Source organism: Physella acuta, unplaced genomic scaffold (genome assembly GCF_028476545.2).
Source record: "Physella acuta isolate Inbredline_101_S28 unplaced genomic scaffold, ASM2847654v3 ptg001791l, whole genome shotgun sequence".
Classification (NCBI taxonomy): Eukaryota; Metazoa; Mollusca; class Gastropoda; family Physidae; genus Physella; species Physella acuta.
In genome coordinates this window covers 932-19,211 of record NW_026733301.1, presented here as the reverse complement: position 1 = coordinate 19,211, position 18,280 = coordinate 932, and the positions used below count along the sequence as shown (strand labels likewise).

The window sequence follows — 18,280 nt, the reverse complement described above, 5'->3', positions numbered from 1 at the left end:
CCCCCCCCCCTCAAAATTGCAGTTTAATTTTTCTTAAAACATCGATATTTTTCCAGAATCTTGTCTGAACTCTGTCAAAATGGAGTATTTTAAATAATTCCTATTGGCCTACAATTTATTAAAACAGTTTTCTAAAACGCGAAATAACGGCTAAAACTCGTTTTCTAACATTGCTTTTTATTATATAATGCAAAAGTGTGACGTCACACCATCTGAACCCCTTCCCCCTCATCACACGCCGTCACAAAATTACGGACACCCCCTTCCCCCCTGCCCTTATGAGTGTGACGTCATTTATGGACGACCCCTAACCGGGTTTAGATTTAGATCTAATCTAGAAATCTAGGGCCTATACATTTTTAATTTTTTAACACTTTAAAAAATACGATGATTTTATCGAATCTCTAGATTCTAGATATAAAATGTAATTTTAAGTTAATAAAACAAATAATTCACCAGAGTATTTTAGGCAATTTTAGCGGTTTAGCAAAATCATATCTAGAAATCTAGTCTAGACCTAGATCTAGATCTATAGATAGTATTAGTATTAGATCTAGTAATTTATACTAATTTATAGGGCCTAGATCTAGAATCTATCTATTATACTTATAGGCCTCCTTAGACTTATTCAATTACTTTAGTTAGGCCCATGGCATAGATCTAGGCCTATCCCTAGATCTAGATTCTTGACTAGATCTAGACTAGAATTTAATCACCAAAGCTTGTTATCACTGTGAAATAATAAGCCTACTGAAAGAATTTAAATCACAGATAATTAAAATTCTTATTTTTGCTTTTTATAGGTCCGTTTATTTGTGGGTCTAGAATCTAGCTAGATCTACATAAATTAAATTATTAACACTGAGGCCTGGCTAAAACTCATTAGGCCTAATAATACAAATAAGTTATTTTGTAATACAACTGAGTAGGCTTAGTTTAATTATAATTAAGAACTGCTCAATTTAAATTTTTAAAGATAAATGCCCTACTAGGACTAACTACTACGAGACTCTAGGTCTATATTTATATAATAAAAATATAGATCTAGTTCTAGTTCCAAGGCTTCTTAATGGACTAAATGGTAAGTAGTAAGTATTAAACCCAGTTTTGCTATTAAATTTATTATTTAAACCCTGTGCCCTAGGTATATTCATTTTTTTTTTTACATAGGTCGTACTTAGAATATTATAGACCAACTTATACTGATATATAATAAAAACTATGAGTATGTGAATGAAGGGGAAGGGGGGGGGGAAGAGAGAGATATGCCAGATATGTTTGTGAGTTTTGAATGAGGAAGATGTTAAAAGTAATGTAACACAGTTTAATTACAATTAGGCTACAGTTAGTCTGGATTTTTGGATATTTATGGTATCTGAGTGGCAATTAATTTGATAAAATGCTTTTTTTTAATTTAAAAAAAAATTAATCTGCTTACTACAAAATTAATTCATCATGTTTAGTATTACAATCAGAAATCATTATATTTTTTCTTTATGACAAAAACACTGAGGTATTTTTTGTAAATGGATCCGCTTAATATATAATGTTTACAAACAGATGACACAGCTAATATTATTATTTCTATACAATAAAAACTCTACTTTAGCAAAATAGTGTCCTTGTTCCGGATTCCATCTCATCACCTGCCCCTTCACAGGTCACATATTCCTCAGTGGCGTTGCTAGGTCGGGTCACACCTGGAGTAATAACCTATGGTGTCACCCTTTAACACTAACAATTGCCAAGTATGATAAACTAAAACTATTTGGTGTCACCCCCCATTCCAGATGGTGTCTCCTTGTGTCTAATGATGTAAACAGCTTTAATGAGACTGTCTCATTAAAATTAGTTATATTTCTCTTTGATGTCACCCTTTCGGATTATGTCACCATGTGCTGTGCCTGTGTAACACTACTATGTGATAATACTAACACTATAGATTCCATTGCATTGCGACTATATTAATGTGATACAAATATGTGCAAACTATTGAACAAACTACGCTAATAAAAGAAGATATATTTGTATTTTAACCTGTGCCATGATTTTGCCAACATCAATTCTAAATACCCAAAGCAGCTTAAATTTTTTTTTTTATTACCAGTCACTAAAGGGAACAAACTCAGTATGCTGTAACAAAAATGCCATAATAGATGTTTAGGGGTTAATTAAATTCTTAGCAAATTTAAATGATTACAATAATGCTGTCAATAATTGTTAAACTGGTATGGTCAATAAAATATAATAAAAGCCAAAGTCTCAAAATTTTAAGTAAGACACGTCTCAGTATATAGCATCAGATTTATGACATTGCGACAAGTGCTCTTTAAAATTGTAAAAAAAAGTCGATTAATATTTTTAAAAAATATTTTAAGGCCTTACCTCTTCGGCATGATCCTCATCAAAATTTCTGATCGCAATGCACATATTAAGGCCCATTTCAACACAGTTTTTAGCATGTTGCTCACATGGGTTTGGACAACCAGATACACAATAGTAGCAATCTCCCAGTGTGCTGATTTTTTCACAGCCTGCATGACTGCACAGCTTGTCAAATCTCCCAAACAAATCATTGAGAAGACCCACGAGACGCTCAGCAGTTTTATTGGAACTCATCTTCGTAAATCCAACAATATCAGCAAACAGAATGCTGACGTTTTTCATTTCATCCATCTGGAATTTCCTGAAAATCATTTCACCTTTAACATGCTTGGGCTTTCTGCGTCTTTTCTTTTCTGCATCTTCCTCTTCATCTGGGTTTTCCTCTTCTTGTTGACCTGGGTTTGTGGCCATAATTAATTTTGCTACTTGTGGAGGCATAAGTGAATGAATCATTTTTTCTTTTATCTCACGTTCAATCTGAAGATCCCTCTGTAATCTAACAGACTGGCCAACCTTCGAAAAATTGCTTCGAGCGCGGGCATTTGACATTATGTAGATAAAAATACCCATAAAATGAACGATAAAATGAAGAAGTAACTTGCAAATTATAAATTCCGGTCTGCGCATTTCCGAAAATCTCCAAGCAATAATGGCTTCATATGACAGAGATAATAAGCCTCCCAGACCAGCAGCCGTATACAAAGTAATTGGAAAAAAGGAATACAACACCATCACTATTTCAACAACACCACAAAATGTCCCAATAGATGTAATGTCAGGGTTCTCATAAATGTAGGGCAGCTGTATAGCTATAATTAAAATTATTGCAACTAAATACGCTAGTTTTGTTGTGTGTTTTTCGTAATGTTTCGTAAAGGTCACAAAAAGTAAAAATAGCATCAGAGCTAACACTGCACCGGCACCAGCTACAAAGTAATACCAGTGGTCCGTATTGAAGTTCGGGTTGATGTTTTTGAGCCCAAAGAAAAACATAAAGCTTAGTGCGGCTACTGCTTGGTACTGCACAGTACTCCGGAACATTCGCCGTACGTGAGGAAAGTTTACTTTTACCAGGTGGTTTTCTAAAATCTCGCTGTCAAATTTCGGGTTGAACAAGCTCCCGTTCGACCGTTCGAAAAGTTTAGGTAAAAGATGAAAACCTCGTTCCCCGGACGATTTTTTAATTTTGTCTTTGGGCATTTTTACTTCAACAAAGTCTGCATCGACGGCTGTGCTGTTATGAGAAAACTTGACGACCGTCTCCTTATGGGACGGTTCGCCGTTACTACTGCTAGAGTTCGCCATACCTTTAGTTTCAGTTAGAAAAGTTGAATTTCCGTCTAACTTAATTTTCTGAAAATAGGTCAGCGACACAGGTCAAAACTTACTGTGTTATTCACAATTGTAATATCGAATCCACAGGCGAATATAACGCCTAGATGCTTAAGTAAATCACACATCGTATTTAACACATCTGCTTCATGTTGTTGTGCTGTTATACTCCATGTGTGAACAACATACAACCGAGTGCAACACACTCGATTTGCTGACTACACACTCGGCGATTGCGGGAAGTCACCACTTGCGTTACACTGCGGCGGTGATCACTCAGAAAGCCCGCCCGCTGTAAAATAAACTACCCGCTAGCGCTCTGCGTTCAGCGAATGTTTAATGAAATGCGGTGATTTCATCGATTTTCCAAAGTTAATATATCCTTAGAAACAGTTTTCTAATCACAAAACAAACAAAAAATCACTTTCGATTTAAATTAAATATAGGTTGTGCGTGCAAATATAAATTGTGTGTTAAAGTTTCTTGCAGTATTGCAGGAAGTAATTTTAAGGCCTAATGAAGGGTGGACAGAAGCGGCCGTGGGAACAATTTAGAGCGGCCATATCCGACTTAAATTTTCTATCTTCGCACTGTTACTGGCGGGCCACCCGTTATCACAGCGCCCTAGTTCACTACTGGGCCAATTTCGATAAAAAAAATATTTTAGACCAAGGCTTTATAGTGGCATATATTATATGCAATACCATTCGTCGTTTTTTTTTTCTATCTATCGTGAATAATTATTATTATTTTAAAATGCTGCACATGGGCCCTACACAAACCATTCATTAATAAAATCATAATAACAATACCGTGTTTTAAGTAACTTTATTTCCCCCTTCCCCCCGTTTTTGCGCTAAAATGAACTCGTAAGTTGGTTTTTTTTTTTTTGCCTTGTAAACTGCTGCGCCCAATTCAAATAAAAAAAAACTTTTTAAAAGACAAAAACAAACAAACAACAAAAAACATAGCTAGCCAACGCTCACTTAAAAAAAAAAAGAATATTTAACTTTGTATTTTTTTGTTTTATTCGCAAATAAAAATACTTCCCGTGTTTAATCTCGGCCAATCAACAATGCTCTTAAAGACAGATAAGCTGCATAAGATGTAGGATTATGCATACGTATTAGATTATTTATATTTTGCCTTGTGTAATCATTATTTAACGATTAAAAATATGAAATTAAAATATCCACACAGAAAAAATACAACAACAAAAAAAAACAAACACCGAAATTCTCAGAGAACCATTTGTTTTTAAGGACACCCCCCCCCCTCCTACATCTGCGCAGTTCACCACAGCAACCATTACCATACAAAATTCCATCCACCCACTCGCATTGGCCACCTTTATAACAATAACATAAAATCCCGCGTACGTGTGAGAGCTATACCATTAAAAATAATTTAAATACATTGGTCTAAGATACCCCTTAAAATTAACCTTTTGAGAAACACCAAGAAAAAACACCTGAACGATGGCCAAAACGACATCACACCATCACTAATTTAGGCCAACTTTTTTGTTCAATACAAAATTGTTTTTAAAATCTTTTCCTGAAGACCATTCGATAAATATTTGATTTTTTTTTTCTAGTTTTACGCGACCAATGTGTCTCCGTTTAAAACAAAAATTCACTTCCATTCATTGGAATTTAATGGAATGATCAATTTTAGACCGGATTCTTCACTCTAAGCACATTAAAAAGTCCTATAAGCAAAGCCATTCTATAGATTTCGCTTCAATGGGTTTTAAAAATATATAAGACGAAAGCTTATTTATGTTTCTGTGTAGCAATTTGTTTCACTTTTTATCGTGTCATTTTAGAAAGCAAATTACTTTCAAGTCAGTAAAAGAATACAATGAAAAACCCTAAAATTTACACCTGTTGATTTAAAAAAATAAAACGATTGAACTCGCTACCCAAAGGTGCGAAATGTTTTAGCTTTTACGTGAATATAATATGAAGGTGGGGGATTGAGAGGAATAAATCCCCCCTCGTTCTTTCGGTAGTGTTTCCATACAGTCCAGATCTATAAGCTGGGCATAGTTCCAGGCTTAGTTGTAGAGATACCGCTCTCTGTCAGGATTCCTTTGAAACATTTTACGACTCTAGGGGGGGGGGGGAACTTCCTGGTGGTGGGGGGGGGGGGGGGGATTTTTAGAATGGTTAAAATAAATACTTTAAATTTAAATGTAAAACTTTAAACTTTCTCTGAGGGATGAGACGGTGGACTTTCTACATGGGGGGGGGGGTGGAAAGGTGCCTGAAAGAAACACTGTTCTCTCCCTCTACACCCCACCCTTCACACTACCCCTAATTATCCCAAACTCGTAAAATATAACAAGGTTTACTTGTGTTTGTTCACGTACCTTACTTTAAGTCACTAGACTAAAAAAAAAATAATTAATCGATAAAGGATTCCAATTTTTTTTCTTCTAAAAAATGTGCTCGCTACTCTTCCTTAAGATTATTGCATATCTCTTCAGTTGATCGATCGCCATTACACGGGCGTTAAGAAACATGTTAAACGCGATTGGGATCAAAAGACTGCTTCATACAGCTAGATGCTCGATCAAGCGGAACTGGTTTGATATTTCAGGTTGCGCCTTAAAGAGCCCCCAGCCCGTTGCGAGTTTATTGATTAACATGTCATATACCGCGATATTAAAGTTTGATTTAATTCGGCGTGCTAAATTGAAGTGTTTTATGGGTTTTCTGTTTTTTTTTAAAAAAGCTTTCAGTTCGGTTTTTAAACTTTGCATTTTAATATTAATGTGTTTATACGTATATGCATTTGGTTGGGTCTCATTAGGTAGGAAATTTATGAATAGGCCATACTTCATGGGGATAGAAAGATGGAATGATGGATACTGCTGACTGCTGTTGTTTGTTAGGCAGAACCAAAGACGCAAAAGCCTGCATATACATTTATATATATATATATATATATATATATATATATATATATATATATATATATATATATATATATATATATATATATATATATATATATATATATATATATATATATATATGCATGTGTGTGTGTGTGTCACTTATGTAAAGATCCTTCGAATCCGCTCACAGGAAGACTGCCCAGCATAACAAGACAGGCCCTCACTTGGAGTCCACTAAGGAAGACCTGGAGACGTGACCTGAAAGAAGACACCAAGAAGACCTGAGACACCCGCGGAGAGTTGGCGAGACTAGAACAGAGCTGTATGGAGAGTCCAAGAAAGCTTCTTCATCTTAGGGTGTGCCCGATCCACAGGCCTTCTTCTTCTTCGTTCTTAGAGGTAATGTTGGAAGGGAGGTTCCTCCAACACAATCATGCGTCAACTTGCTATGCGCCATATTGGGTTGCCTCTGACTTCAGCCTGCTTTTCTTTATGTAATTGTCTTTGTAACCTTTGTTCAGCCAAGAACAAACTACAAGCACACAGCAGAACTATTGTTTAGATGGATAGCTGTTCCCAGCTATCTTGCCCCATTTGCCCGGGGGTTCGAACTCGGGACTTTTCGGTTTATCAACCATTAGCTTTACCTACCCGACCACGCGGAACCGCTGGGTCAGTTATAGAGCTTTTTTTTCTGTCGTTTTTTTTTTTTTAATTTTATCTTTTTTTTTCTTTCAATGTAAGCTTTTAACAACAAAAGTAGATGTCCATCGTTTTGATAAATAGTCTTTTTATAATCCCCCAATCTCATTAATTTTTATCCCGCTTAGGGCTTTAAAAAAGATTACTAAATTTTTTTAACGTTAACGACGGCAGTTTATCAGCCGAGGTACTCTACGTGCAAGTCCGCGTGAACTTTTAGAAGTGAAACAAAAAAGCGTGCATAAATGTGTCCTCTTTATGCATACTCTCATCAACGAAGAGCATAAAAATTGAGAGCCCGGGTTATAAATTTGGTTATTGGCGCTTGTTACCCATTCATCAACGTCGCGTGAAGCGCCCGTGTTTGATTAAAGCAGTGGTTCTCAGCTTCGAGCGCCAGGAACCCTTCCAGTGGCTCACTGCTACACGGAATACACCTGGGTGTTGACGTGTACTAGAGGAGATGGGTCTTCTGTCAAGTAGAGGAGGGGGTGGTGCAGTAGCGTAGCGAGGGGGGGGGGGGACATATGTCCCCGGGCGCCGAACATAGGGTTGGAAAAATAAATTGAAAGGTTGAGGGGGGATGCACATCGAAAGTTTGAGGGGGGTGCAAATCGAAATCTCGAGGGGAGGGGTGCAAATCGAAAGTTTGAGGGGGGGGGGGGGGGGGGGAGCAAATCAAAATCTTGAAGGGGGGGTGCAAATCGAAAAGTTTGTCCCCGGGCGCCGGGAAGGGTCGCTACGCCTCTGGGGTGGTGGTAGGAGATTTGACCTCAGACCCAACAGTAGAACTTGTGGCAGTAGCGTCATGATGTAGACTGTGGATGAACCTAGATCGGGATAGACCCATCTAAAAAAAGTTATGTCCCTAACGGTCTCAGTTTTTCTGTGTTAATTTCAGCATCCGTGTTATTCTTTAAAAAATAAAATAGATCTATTTTCTAAACTAATATGGCGCTACCCACACCAATTCGTCAGTTTTTTTTCTCTTTATTATCTTACGGCTATGGGGGGGGGGGGGGAGCAATGGAGACAGAAAGTGAACTTTTAAATTTGCTTTCGGGAAGGAAACAAGAGTTTATTCCAGGCATCTCCCCCCGAACGAGATGGAATTTATATAGAAAACATACTGTTACAAGTGTCCGGCCCCCGGAAAATATAGTCAACCCCCCCCAACCCGAAAATATCAAGTGCCCCCCCCCCCCCCCCCACGGAGAAAAAAGTCTGGATGAAACACTGGAAGGATGGAAGGAAATGTGTGTGTGTCAACATTGATGTGTGTGTGTGTGTGGGGAGAGCATTTTAAACTTCATATATAAACTGGGTGAAATTATTTATGGATGTCACCCCACACCCCTACACCCATTTTATTTTTTTCTCTAGACCAGAATAATAGATGAACACGGCTTCATCCACCGCATAACCGTCAAACTGGAGAATCTAGTTTATTTTCTCACATCAGTCTCCCAGATTCCGCGTCATTACATCGTAACCGTCAAAAGTCTAGATTTTATTTTTACATTTTATCTTACTCTTCTATATCGCATCATTGTACCTCTCCCTATTGTCAACAGCTTCTATTTGGCCCAACCCACCACACACTCAGGCACAACTCACCCCGACCCAAGATCCACTGACCCCACCCACCTCACTCTTAGGGACACCCCACCCCGACTCAAGAACCACTGAACTCGAGGCTTCATGTAAATTATTAATGACTGATATTTTAAAACTAGTTTAATTAACTTTATTTTTTGTTGCGTCTTTGAAAAAAAAAAACACCAGACTACGGGACAAGATAACTACTGAAGATTTTAAAAATTGGCAAAGATAGTAAAATATAATTTCATAGCACTGTCATAAGGGGTTTATTTTAATTTGTTCCATTTACTCTTAATAATAAAGTCGTTGGAACTGCTAGTGTATAGGGTGATGTTGAAGGCGTGACCCAGCATACCAACAAGTTGGATTTTGAACAAATATGTACATTCTCTGTTGTACAAACATAACACATGAAGATATGAATTATGAATTAATTTTCATCATTTTGAAAACAAATCATTGTAACTTGTTTTAAAAGAAAATGCCATCTTCCGTCACGTACCATATCTGCCTTACAAAGTCTAGGCGTACACTGAGGAATTCGTGGCTTACAAAAACTGTGAGCTATCACCCAGACGGACGTTACAGTGTGCACGCGCTCGTGTGTGTATGTAGCCATGCGCGTGCGTGGCAACACGGCAAACTATGTTGTGTTGCCGCACCGCACGTGTTGTCGTGAGTGTACGTGCAACTAGGTAAACATTGTTGTAAGGCTCACACTTTGGTACATGCAGGCAGGGTTCACTGTGATAGGGTTCATTGTGATAGGGTTCATTGTGATAGGGTAAGGTTCACATTTTGGTGGTGCATGCAGGCAGGGTTGACTGTGGCAGGGTTCACTGTCACAGGGTAAGGTTCACACTTTGGTACATGCAGGCAGGTTCACTGCCACAGGGTAAGGCTCACACTTTGGTACATTCAGGCAGGGTTCAGTGTGACAGGGTTCACTGCCACAGGGTAAGGTTCACACTTTGGTACATGCGGGCAGGGTTCAGTGTGACAGGGTTCACTGCCACAGGGTAAGGCTCACACTTTGGTACATTCAGGCAGGGTTCAGTGTGACAGGGTTCACTGCCACAGGGTAAGGCTCACACTTTGGTACATTCAGGCAGGGTTCAATGTGACAGGGTTCACTGCCACAGGGTAAGGCTCACACTTTGGTACATTCAGGCAGGGTTCAATGTGACAGGGTTCACTGCCACAGGGTAAGGTTCACACTTTGGTACATGCGGGCAGGGTTCAGTGTGACAGGGTTCACTGCCACAGGGTAAGGCTCACACTTTGGTACATTCAGGCAGGGTTCAATGTGACAGGGTTATACGTGAGCCGAATCTTTGTGGGCGTGTGGCGGTGGAGGAGGAGGGTGGGTCGTGGTTATGTATTTATGTAATAAAGGCGTTTTCAGATGGTAGAGCGCACGACTGCCAACTCAAAAGCTTTAAGTTCGGATCCTGGTCCTGAGTCCATTGGCGTCACTGAGTCAATCTAGCTCTGCTGGATACCTGACTCACGTTAGGTAGAGTAAAGGATTCTGTACGAGGTGGTGATCACAACATCACTTTATATTTATAAGCTGAGGTAACAGAATCAGGTGAACTCTACTTCTGGATCGCCAGGTCCGAAAGGGTAACTTTTCTTCCAGATGCGGCCTTGCGACATCTTGAAAAGTGTGAAGAAAGACAACGTAAAAAAAAACCCACAGGCTGTTGACTAAGCTTGTGAGTCGCCACGAGGTTTTTGACCAGTCCATTGGTGGTGAGGTTTTTTTTTTTTTTTTGAGCCACAAGGCACTTCGCCAGTCCAGGGGTGGTGACGTTTTTTGAGCAGAACATTTTAAAATCTACAATGACACCCCCTCCACCCTTCCGTGCAAACAAAGATTATCTATATATTTTGGCTTTTACTTTTAAGACAGCGTTTTAGATATAAACATTATAATGTAGAAAGCTCACGATATTTCATATTCAAGTTTGGTGTTGGGTGCAGAGTTTCTTCCAGGCATCTCTTCCGGGGGGGGGAATTTATATAGGAAATATATACATTTAACAGTGTCCTCCCCAAAGAAAGTCTACCGCCACCCACCCCCCCCCTCCCCGGAATTTCAAAGTGCCCCCAACTCCCCCCACTCCCCTCCCCCCCCCCCCCCCCCCAGCGAAAAAAGTCTGGAAGAAACACTGGTTGGGTGTCTATTGTAGTAATGATGTCTTTTTGATGTCAATTTAAATTTGGAACAATTGCTGATCTGTATTTAGAATTGACGTTATCATGTAAAAGTTGAATTGATTTTTTTCCCGGCTCAATTCTACGATAAAAACACGGACGACGGGATTGTATAGAAGAGGGAGACAGGCCATTGTCGCGATGCAATCAACACGGTGTTGACACTCTGGCTTAGCTCGTAATCCGGTTTGTTCGCCTACAAAGGGAGACAACCCAGGAAATAGTCATGCTCGCGAGGAATTGATTGTCTCCCCATAATCAATTGACATTAGGAGAGAGAAGGGCAATAACGTTGGGGGATGTTTTTTTTTTGGACGGTGTGTGGTTAGGTGGTGGTGGTCAGTGTGGTTAGGTGGTCGTGGTCAGTGTGGTTAGGTGGTCGTGGTCAGTGTAGTTTGATGGTGGTGGTCAGTGTGGTTAGGTGGTCGTGGTCAGTGTGGTTAGGTGGTGGTGGTGGTAAGTGTGGTTAGGTGGTGGTGGACGGTGTGGTTAGGTGGTGGTGGTGGTCAGTGTGGTTAGGTGGTGGTGGTCAATGTGGTTAGGTGGTCGTGGTCAGTGTGGTTTGGTGGTGGTGGTCAGTGTGGTTAGGTGGTCGTGGTCAGTGTGGTTAGGTGGTCGTGGTCAGTGTGGTTAGGTGGTGGTCGTGGTCAGTGTGGTTAGGTGGTGGTGGTCAGTGTGGTTAGGTGGTGGTCGTGGTAAGTGTGGTTAGGTGGTGGTCAGTGTGGTTAGGTGTGGTGGTCAGTGTGGTTAGGTGGTGGTCGTGGTCAGTGTGGTTAGGTGGTGGTCAGTGTGGTTAGGTGTGGTGGTCAGTGTGGTTAGGTGGTGGTGGTGGTGGTGGTGGTGGTGGACGGTGTGGTTAGGTGGTGGTGGTCAGTGTGGTTAGGTGGTGGTGGTCAGTGTGGTTAGGTGGTGGTGGTGGTTTAGTGTGGTTAGGTAGTGGTGGTCGTGGTCAGTGTGGTTAGGTAGTGGTGGTCGTGGTTAGGTGGTGGTGGTGGTGGTGGTGGACAGTATAGCTTGCTGGTTGTAGTCAATGTGGTTAGATGGTTGTAGTTAGGTAATGTTGGTTAGTGCGGTTAAGTGGTGTTTGTGGTCCATTAGACTCCACCAACCAATAACCTGCTCTCTCCTGCAAGCGATTATTACCGGCTCAAACAGTACCGGGTACTAGATAACAAAACGAACCTTTCTCTCACCTTTAGTAGTACCAGCCACCAGTCTATAGACTCATGGGAAAACGCCAGCTTGTTTAAATTCCGGAAATATGCCAAGACATTCGCAGGTCTCCCCTTCAATATTGGCCCAATATCGGCTGAACATTGGCCCATTATCGGTTACTTCTTTACCCATTGACTTAACCTTGGCCTAACATTGAAAACGTCTTAATATGTTGAAACAACCATAGTCGTGCTGATTGTGAGGCATTAGGTATACAAGGTCCAGCGTGACCACACGAACACAGCCGTTTTCAGCCGTACTCTACTTCATCTACTGCGTAGCAAATTTGATTTTTCAGTATTCATAAATCTAATCGAAACATTATTTAAATGATTTTAAATTGTATAATTTGGTACGCAAGCTTGTTTACCAAATATGAAATGGTTTTCAAACTTCTTCCAAAAAAATAAATAAAAAAATCTGGCACTTTTCCAAATAGTTACCCAACACCTGCGACATCCATGCAGAGTTTCTTCCAGACTTTTTTCTCCGGGGGGGGGGGACGATATTTTCGGGGGGCAGTCTACATTTTTCGGGGGGAGGGGGCGGTCACTAGTAAACACTAGTAAAAGTGTATGTTTACCATATAAATTCCATCTCGTTCGGGGGGGGGGGGGGGGGTGCCCGAAGAGATGCCTGGAAGAAACTCTGCATCTATGTTGTAATAACTTACTTGAAGTGCCTAGTTTTGACGGGGAAATGTGTGCCGGTGTTAATAAAAAAAATCACACCGTAAACATTAAAGAACGGAAAAAGAAAACGATTTATAAATTTAAAAATAACATTATGTTTTCCCATAAATACTGTCAAGGTGTAGATCGACTTTATATTAAGGGTCGTCTGTAAATAGCATCACACTTCAAGATCGTGAGGGGGGTGAATGGGGGATGTCTGGCTTTTTAATGATGGGATGAGGGTGGGGTGGGGGGTTGTTAACATTGGTAATAAAGTATGACTTCATTTATAGATGACATATTATAAAAAGAAATACTAAGAGTGCATTATTAGGTGTTGTATATTTACTTAGGCCTGAAATGGGAACTTGATATACAAGGCTATCTGTTTCGAGTTTTCACAAAATAATAAAACAGAAGGCATATTAAAAAAACAACAACGTATTATTGGTAAAATTATAAAATGACGTAGGCTTGATAAATATGACAAAGAAAGCTAATTCACTATCATTGTTTAGTAAGGCATTTATTTATTTTTAATACAACTGTCGAAGAAATAAATAAATAGTTTAGTTCGTTCAGTGTTATATGTCTAATTAAAGAGTCTTAAAATAAGGCAAGAACATATGATTTGATTAACAATATAAAAAAAAAACTAAAGGAAAAAAAAACACCACACAGAATTCATACAATAAAAATTTAGCACACGAACAATAACATTTTAAAACAATAACTGATTTGAATTCAATTGTGCAATAAAATTTTTACTTCGCATTTAATTGACAAAGGTTATTTTATTTTAATAAAGATTAAATAAAAGGCGAGGTTAGTTTGTTCTGTTCCCATGAAGTTATGGTTAAATTTTTTAAAGTAACAATGGTATAAACAGTGAGAAGATGCACAACTTCGACTCTTGGTGGAGCACCAACATCTGGGAGCAGATTACAGCACAATGATAAATGATGTTAGTTGAAAGTTTGTAAACATGGTGAGGGCAAAGGCGGATGCTGAGCATGAGGCTACAAGCTTAGTGGCGTTGTTGAATGTGGAACAGAGGCGTAGCTGAAAATATAGATATAGAGTATGGGGGTGTTTAGCTGAACATATAGATGGAGGGTATGGGGGTGTTTAGCTGAACAAATAGATAATGATATGGGATGCTTAGCTGAACATATAGAGGGTATGGGGTTGTTTAGCTGAACATATAGATGGAAGGTATGGGGTGTTTAGCTGTGTTTAGCTGAACATATTGATGGAAGGTATGGGGTGTTTAATTGAACATATAGATGGAAGGTATGGGGTGTTTAATTGAACATATAGATGGAAGGTATGTGATGTTTAGCTGTGTTTAGCTGAACATATTGATCGAAGGTATGGGGTGTTTAGTTGAACATATAGATGGAGGGTATAGGGTGTTTAATTGAACATATAGATGGAGGGTATGGGGTGTTTAGTTGAACATATTGATGGAGGGTGTTTAGCTGAACATATAGATGGAGGGTATGGGGGTGTTTGGCTGAACATATCCATATAGGATGCAGTAGGTGTTCAGATAAATCTATTGATGGAGGGCATTGTGATTTTTTTTTTTTTGCAAAAGCGACCGGTTGACCATTGGATAAACATTTACGTGATTCGAAAATACAAAGCACTTATTTAAATGCAACGCTATTTCCCAATGCTTATTTCTTTTTTTGTGATTTGAATTGTTTTTACAAATGGGTGAGGGCGATCACGCAATACTTTTTTCCAGTCGTGCAGCCCATGACGTAGATTAGGTCAGACTTTAGCCACTATGCCTCTTAAGAAAATGTTTTTAAGGTAGAACTTCTAGAAGATCACATAAGAACCCTTAAATTGAAGATCTTCGATTAAAATTAAATTTAACCACACCTATGTCTTCTATGGGTTTATAAATAGTATCCACAATGTACTTTTTAAAATTATGCTAATTAGGACACAAAGATGGCCGTCGCTGTTACTAAAAAAAAGCTTATTTTTTGTAACAATTTTACTCACTAACAACTGACCTTTAGGCTTCATACTTTACATATATGTTCACGATTGGCAGGTACCAAGTATAGACTCCAATCATTGCGTTTAACGCAGTACTTTAATGCCGCCTAAAGAAGCGTCGAATGAGAAATAAGCTATCAATTTGTCATCAAGTACACTGTTGCATTACAAAAATAACAGTAGTTAGCGGGTATATAATGATGTTGGATGATAATTATGGCTGGGTTAAAAGTAAATTAAAAATAATGAACAAACTGAATGAACTAAATATTGCTAAATTTTTTATACAGCATAAGAAAAACCACACAAAACTATTTTCAAATCTAGTAAACTACAAAGCGGCGTGACTAGTAGGGGTGCAGAGGTTTGGCCTGCCCAGGCGAAAATTTTCGCGCAGAATTGTCAGCATTTCGTTTTGTTTTTATAAAGGAAAAAAAATTGCAAACTATTTATACTTATTTTAAATAATTCAACAATTGCAAGTTACGATTTGACGGGATTCAAATGTATTTCTTAATTTTAAGGAAAAAAAGTAAATTTAAATCATTGATTGTAGCCACCAAGTAAAACATGTGGTTATGTTTGTAACAGCGCTTCAACGCTACAGTCAAAACAGGCAGTGGTGATGGCAACATGGATTGGGTTTAAGTTTGCTTCAATTTTCTTGGGAGCGTGCTTGAGGAAATTCTGGCAATGCCAGCGTACCCATAACATAGCCGCCGAGTCTGCAGGAGTAAATAAATCCAAAAAAACTATTTTTTTTTTAAAGGCAGGCTGCGTTCTATACAGTCATTAACATAAATAACCTAGACATGGCGAGGTTTATGCAATAAACATTCTACATGCATATATATATATATATATAAATATATATATATATATATATATATATATATATATATATATATATATTATATATACATATATATATATATATATATGTATATATATATATATATATGTATATATATATATATATATATATATATATATATATATATATATATATATATATATATATATATATATATATATATATATATATATACATGTAGAATAAATATTTATTTTTTTATAAGCTGAAATAGAGGTTGAGATACATGCCTGCTAGCATTGCCCAACTGGCAGCTCTAGACTACAGAACACATTTTATAACCAACCAGAAACAATAACAAGATGTAAACAAATAAAACAAAGTGAAATGTTGTGAAACTAGACCATGATGAAGTAACTACCATCGGTTTAAAAGTGAACACACCAAAACTGTCAGCACACAAAGGGTTAAATAGCGACTTCCGCTCAGGTCAGCTGACCAGAGGGGCGTGTTTACATTGGCCGAGTTCCTGGCACCGAGGATGCTCTGTGTGGACTGAGACTTCAATACGGCCTGGAGCTTCGACATGTCCACGTCAAGCGTGATGTTCAGGGCGCAGTACGTCACGTGACTCGGGCTGCCCCGGTCGGAGACGGTCACGTTAATTATGTTAATTTTAGTATCCTCGTTGTTGACGCAGCGCCGGAAAGAGATGGCGCCCGTGTCCTTGTCGATTTGGAACAACTCCCCTTGGGTTTGGTTGCGGGTTTCTCCCGTGTCGAGCGCGCGCAGAGCGAAGTTTAATTTAGAGTTATCGCCGCTGTCGTTGTCGGTAGCGGTGACCTTGTGAATGATTTTATTCGGGCAGAGCCAATCGACCTTCAGGTGACCGCTGACGTCACTGCTGTTGTCGTCCATGTAGTTATCGTCGAGGGTGAGTCCGAAATCGTCGAACATGCACTCGCTGCTCACGATTGGTGGGTTGTCGTTGACGTCTTCTACCAGTATTTCAACCAGGGCCGTGCTGTTCAGCCTAGGCGACCCTTTGTCCCGGACCATCACCGTCATTTGATACTTTGACCTCTGCTCGCGATCTAAAGGCACGACGGATAAAACGGTCCCGTTCGGCTCAACTAAAAAAGGCGCCATGGAAGACGTGGCATCGCCTTCCACCTTCATGAAAAACAGCTCCGCGTTTTTACCCACGTCCAAGTCGCTCCCCAACAGAACCCCAACGTTAGACATGGCGGCTTGGTTCTCGCGCGTGCGCAGAGTCTTCGTTTTGATCACCGGCGGGTTGTCGTTCTTGTCCGTGACTTCCACGAACACTTCCGCCGTGCCGTTTAGTGACGGTTGTCCCATATCCACGGCCTCGACGGTGAAAGTGTAGCTGCTGACGGCTTCACGGTCGAACATCGCCGTCGTGGAAATGACCCCGCTCTCGGCGTCGATGACGAAAGGGACCTGATCCTCAAACTGCTCAGGGATCTCGTACCGCACCTGACTGTTCTCCCCTGCGTCGGGATCCAATGCTTTGACCTGCAGTACGATCGCCCCGGGCTCGACGTTTTCCTCCACGCTGGCGTTGTACCGCGACTGTGAAAACACCGGGTGATTGTCGTTCTCGTCGGTGATGTTTATCGTAAAATACGCGCTGGCGAACTGCGGGTTTTTTCGGTTGTCCGTGCACGTGATGTTGACATCGATATACGGCTGGTGTTCCCGATCCAGATGATCAGCTAGGATGATCTTGTAAACGCCGTTGGTGATGTAACCGAGTTCGATGTGTTTGGTGTTTACCTGACACGTGACGTTGCTGGCGTTGTGTGTCGCCTCACACACCCCCAGCAGGGAAAGGACCGGCATCTCTTCGGACAAGTTGATGACCCTGACCTTGGGGTCCAGCTGGAGAATCGAAAGTCGGACTGCCATCGCCGACGGGCTGGTGGAAGGCGGCGTTGGTTTCCCCCCGCGTCTGGGGGGATTTGTTCTCTGGGCGACGGCAGGGAAAGACAACTCTAACAGCGTGATGATGAAGGCCAGCAAGAAGGCCTGGTTGGGAAAAGCTACCTGCTTCATACTGTGGCGAGGGTGGATGGTGGTACCTGGAATGTGAAGCTCCTATTCAAGCAACGCCCTTCCTAAATTTTAAATTGTGCAGCGTACGTCATCACAACAAGACGATCTCGTTAGTTCTGAGGAAAAATATTTAAAACATGTTTCAATAAAAATAAAATGCGAATCAACGGTTTACCTACTTTAAAAAATGTGTTTGTATTTAACACCAACTAAAATTGTATGAGGGTGAAAAATGTAACAACATTCCTGCTTAATATACCATAATATTTAACGTGCGACTACAAATCTTATGGTAGAGACTGCTTTGTGCAAAAGTTTGAATAGACACCAATGTTT

General features: G+C 39.9%; 2 protein-coding genes across 2 annotated transcripts in view; both read right to left on the bottom strand.

The window, feature by feature from the left end:
• The window catches only part of LOC131930512 (adenylate cyclase type 9), a 56,207-nt gene extending 52,239 nt beyond the window's left edge, over positions 1 to 3,968 (bottom strand). The window contains exon 1 of the mRNA XM_059287038.1: positions 2,386 to 3,968. Coding sequence (XP_059143021.1) covers positions 2,386 to 3,690 — 1,305 coding nt within the window. The 5' untranslated portion in view covers positions 3,691 to 3,968. The remainder of the gene's footprint in view (positions 1 to 2,385) is intronic.
• A 12,167-nt stretch (positions 3,969 to 16,135) lies between these two features.
• On the bottom strand, positions 16,136 to 18,056 carry LOC131930514 (protocadherin gamma-B2-like). The gene has a single exon (XM_059287040.1). It carries the CDS (start codon positions 17,942 to 17,944, stop codon positions 16,283 to 16,285), a length of 1,662 nt encoding a protein of 553 aa, XP_059143023.1. The 5' UTR covers positions 17,945 to 18,056; the 3' UTR covers positions 16,136 to 16,282.
• Positions 18,057 to 18,280: the final 224 nt, after the last annotated feature.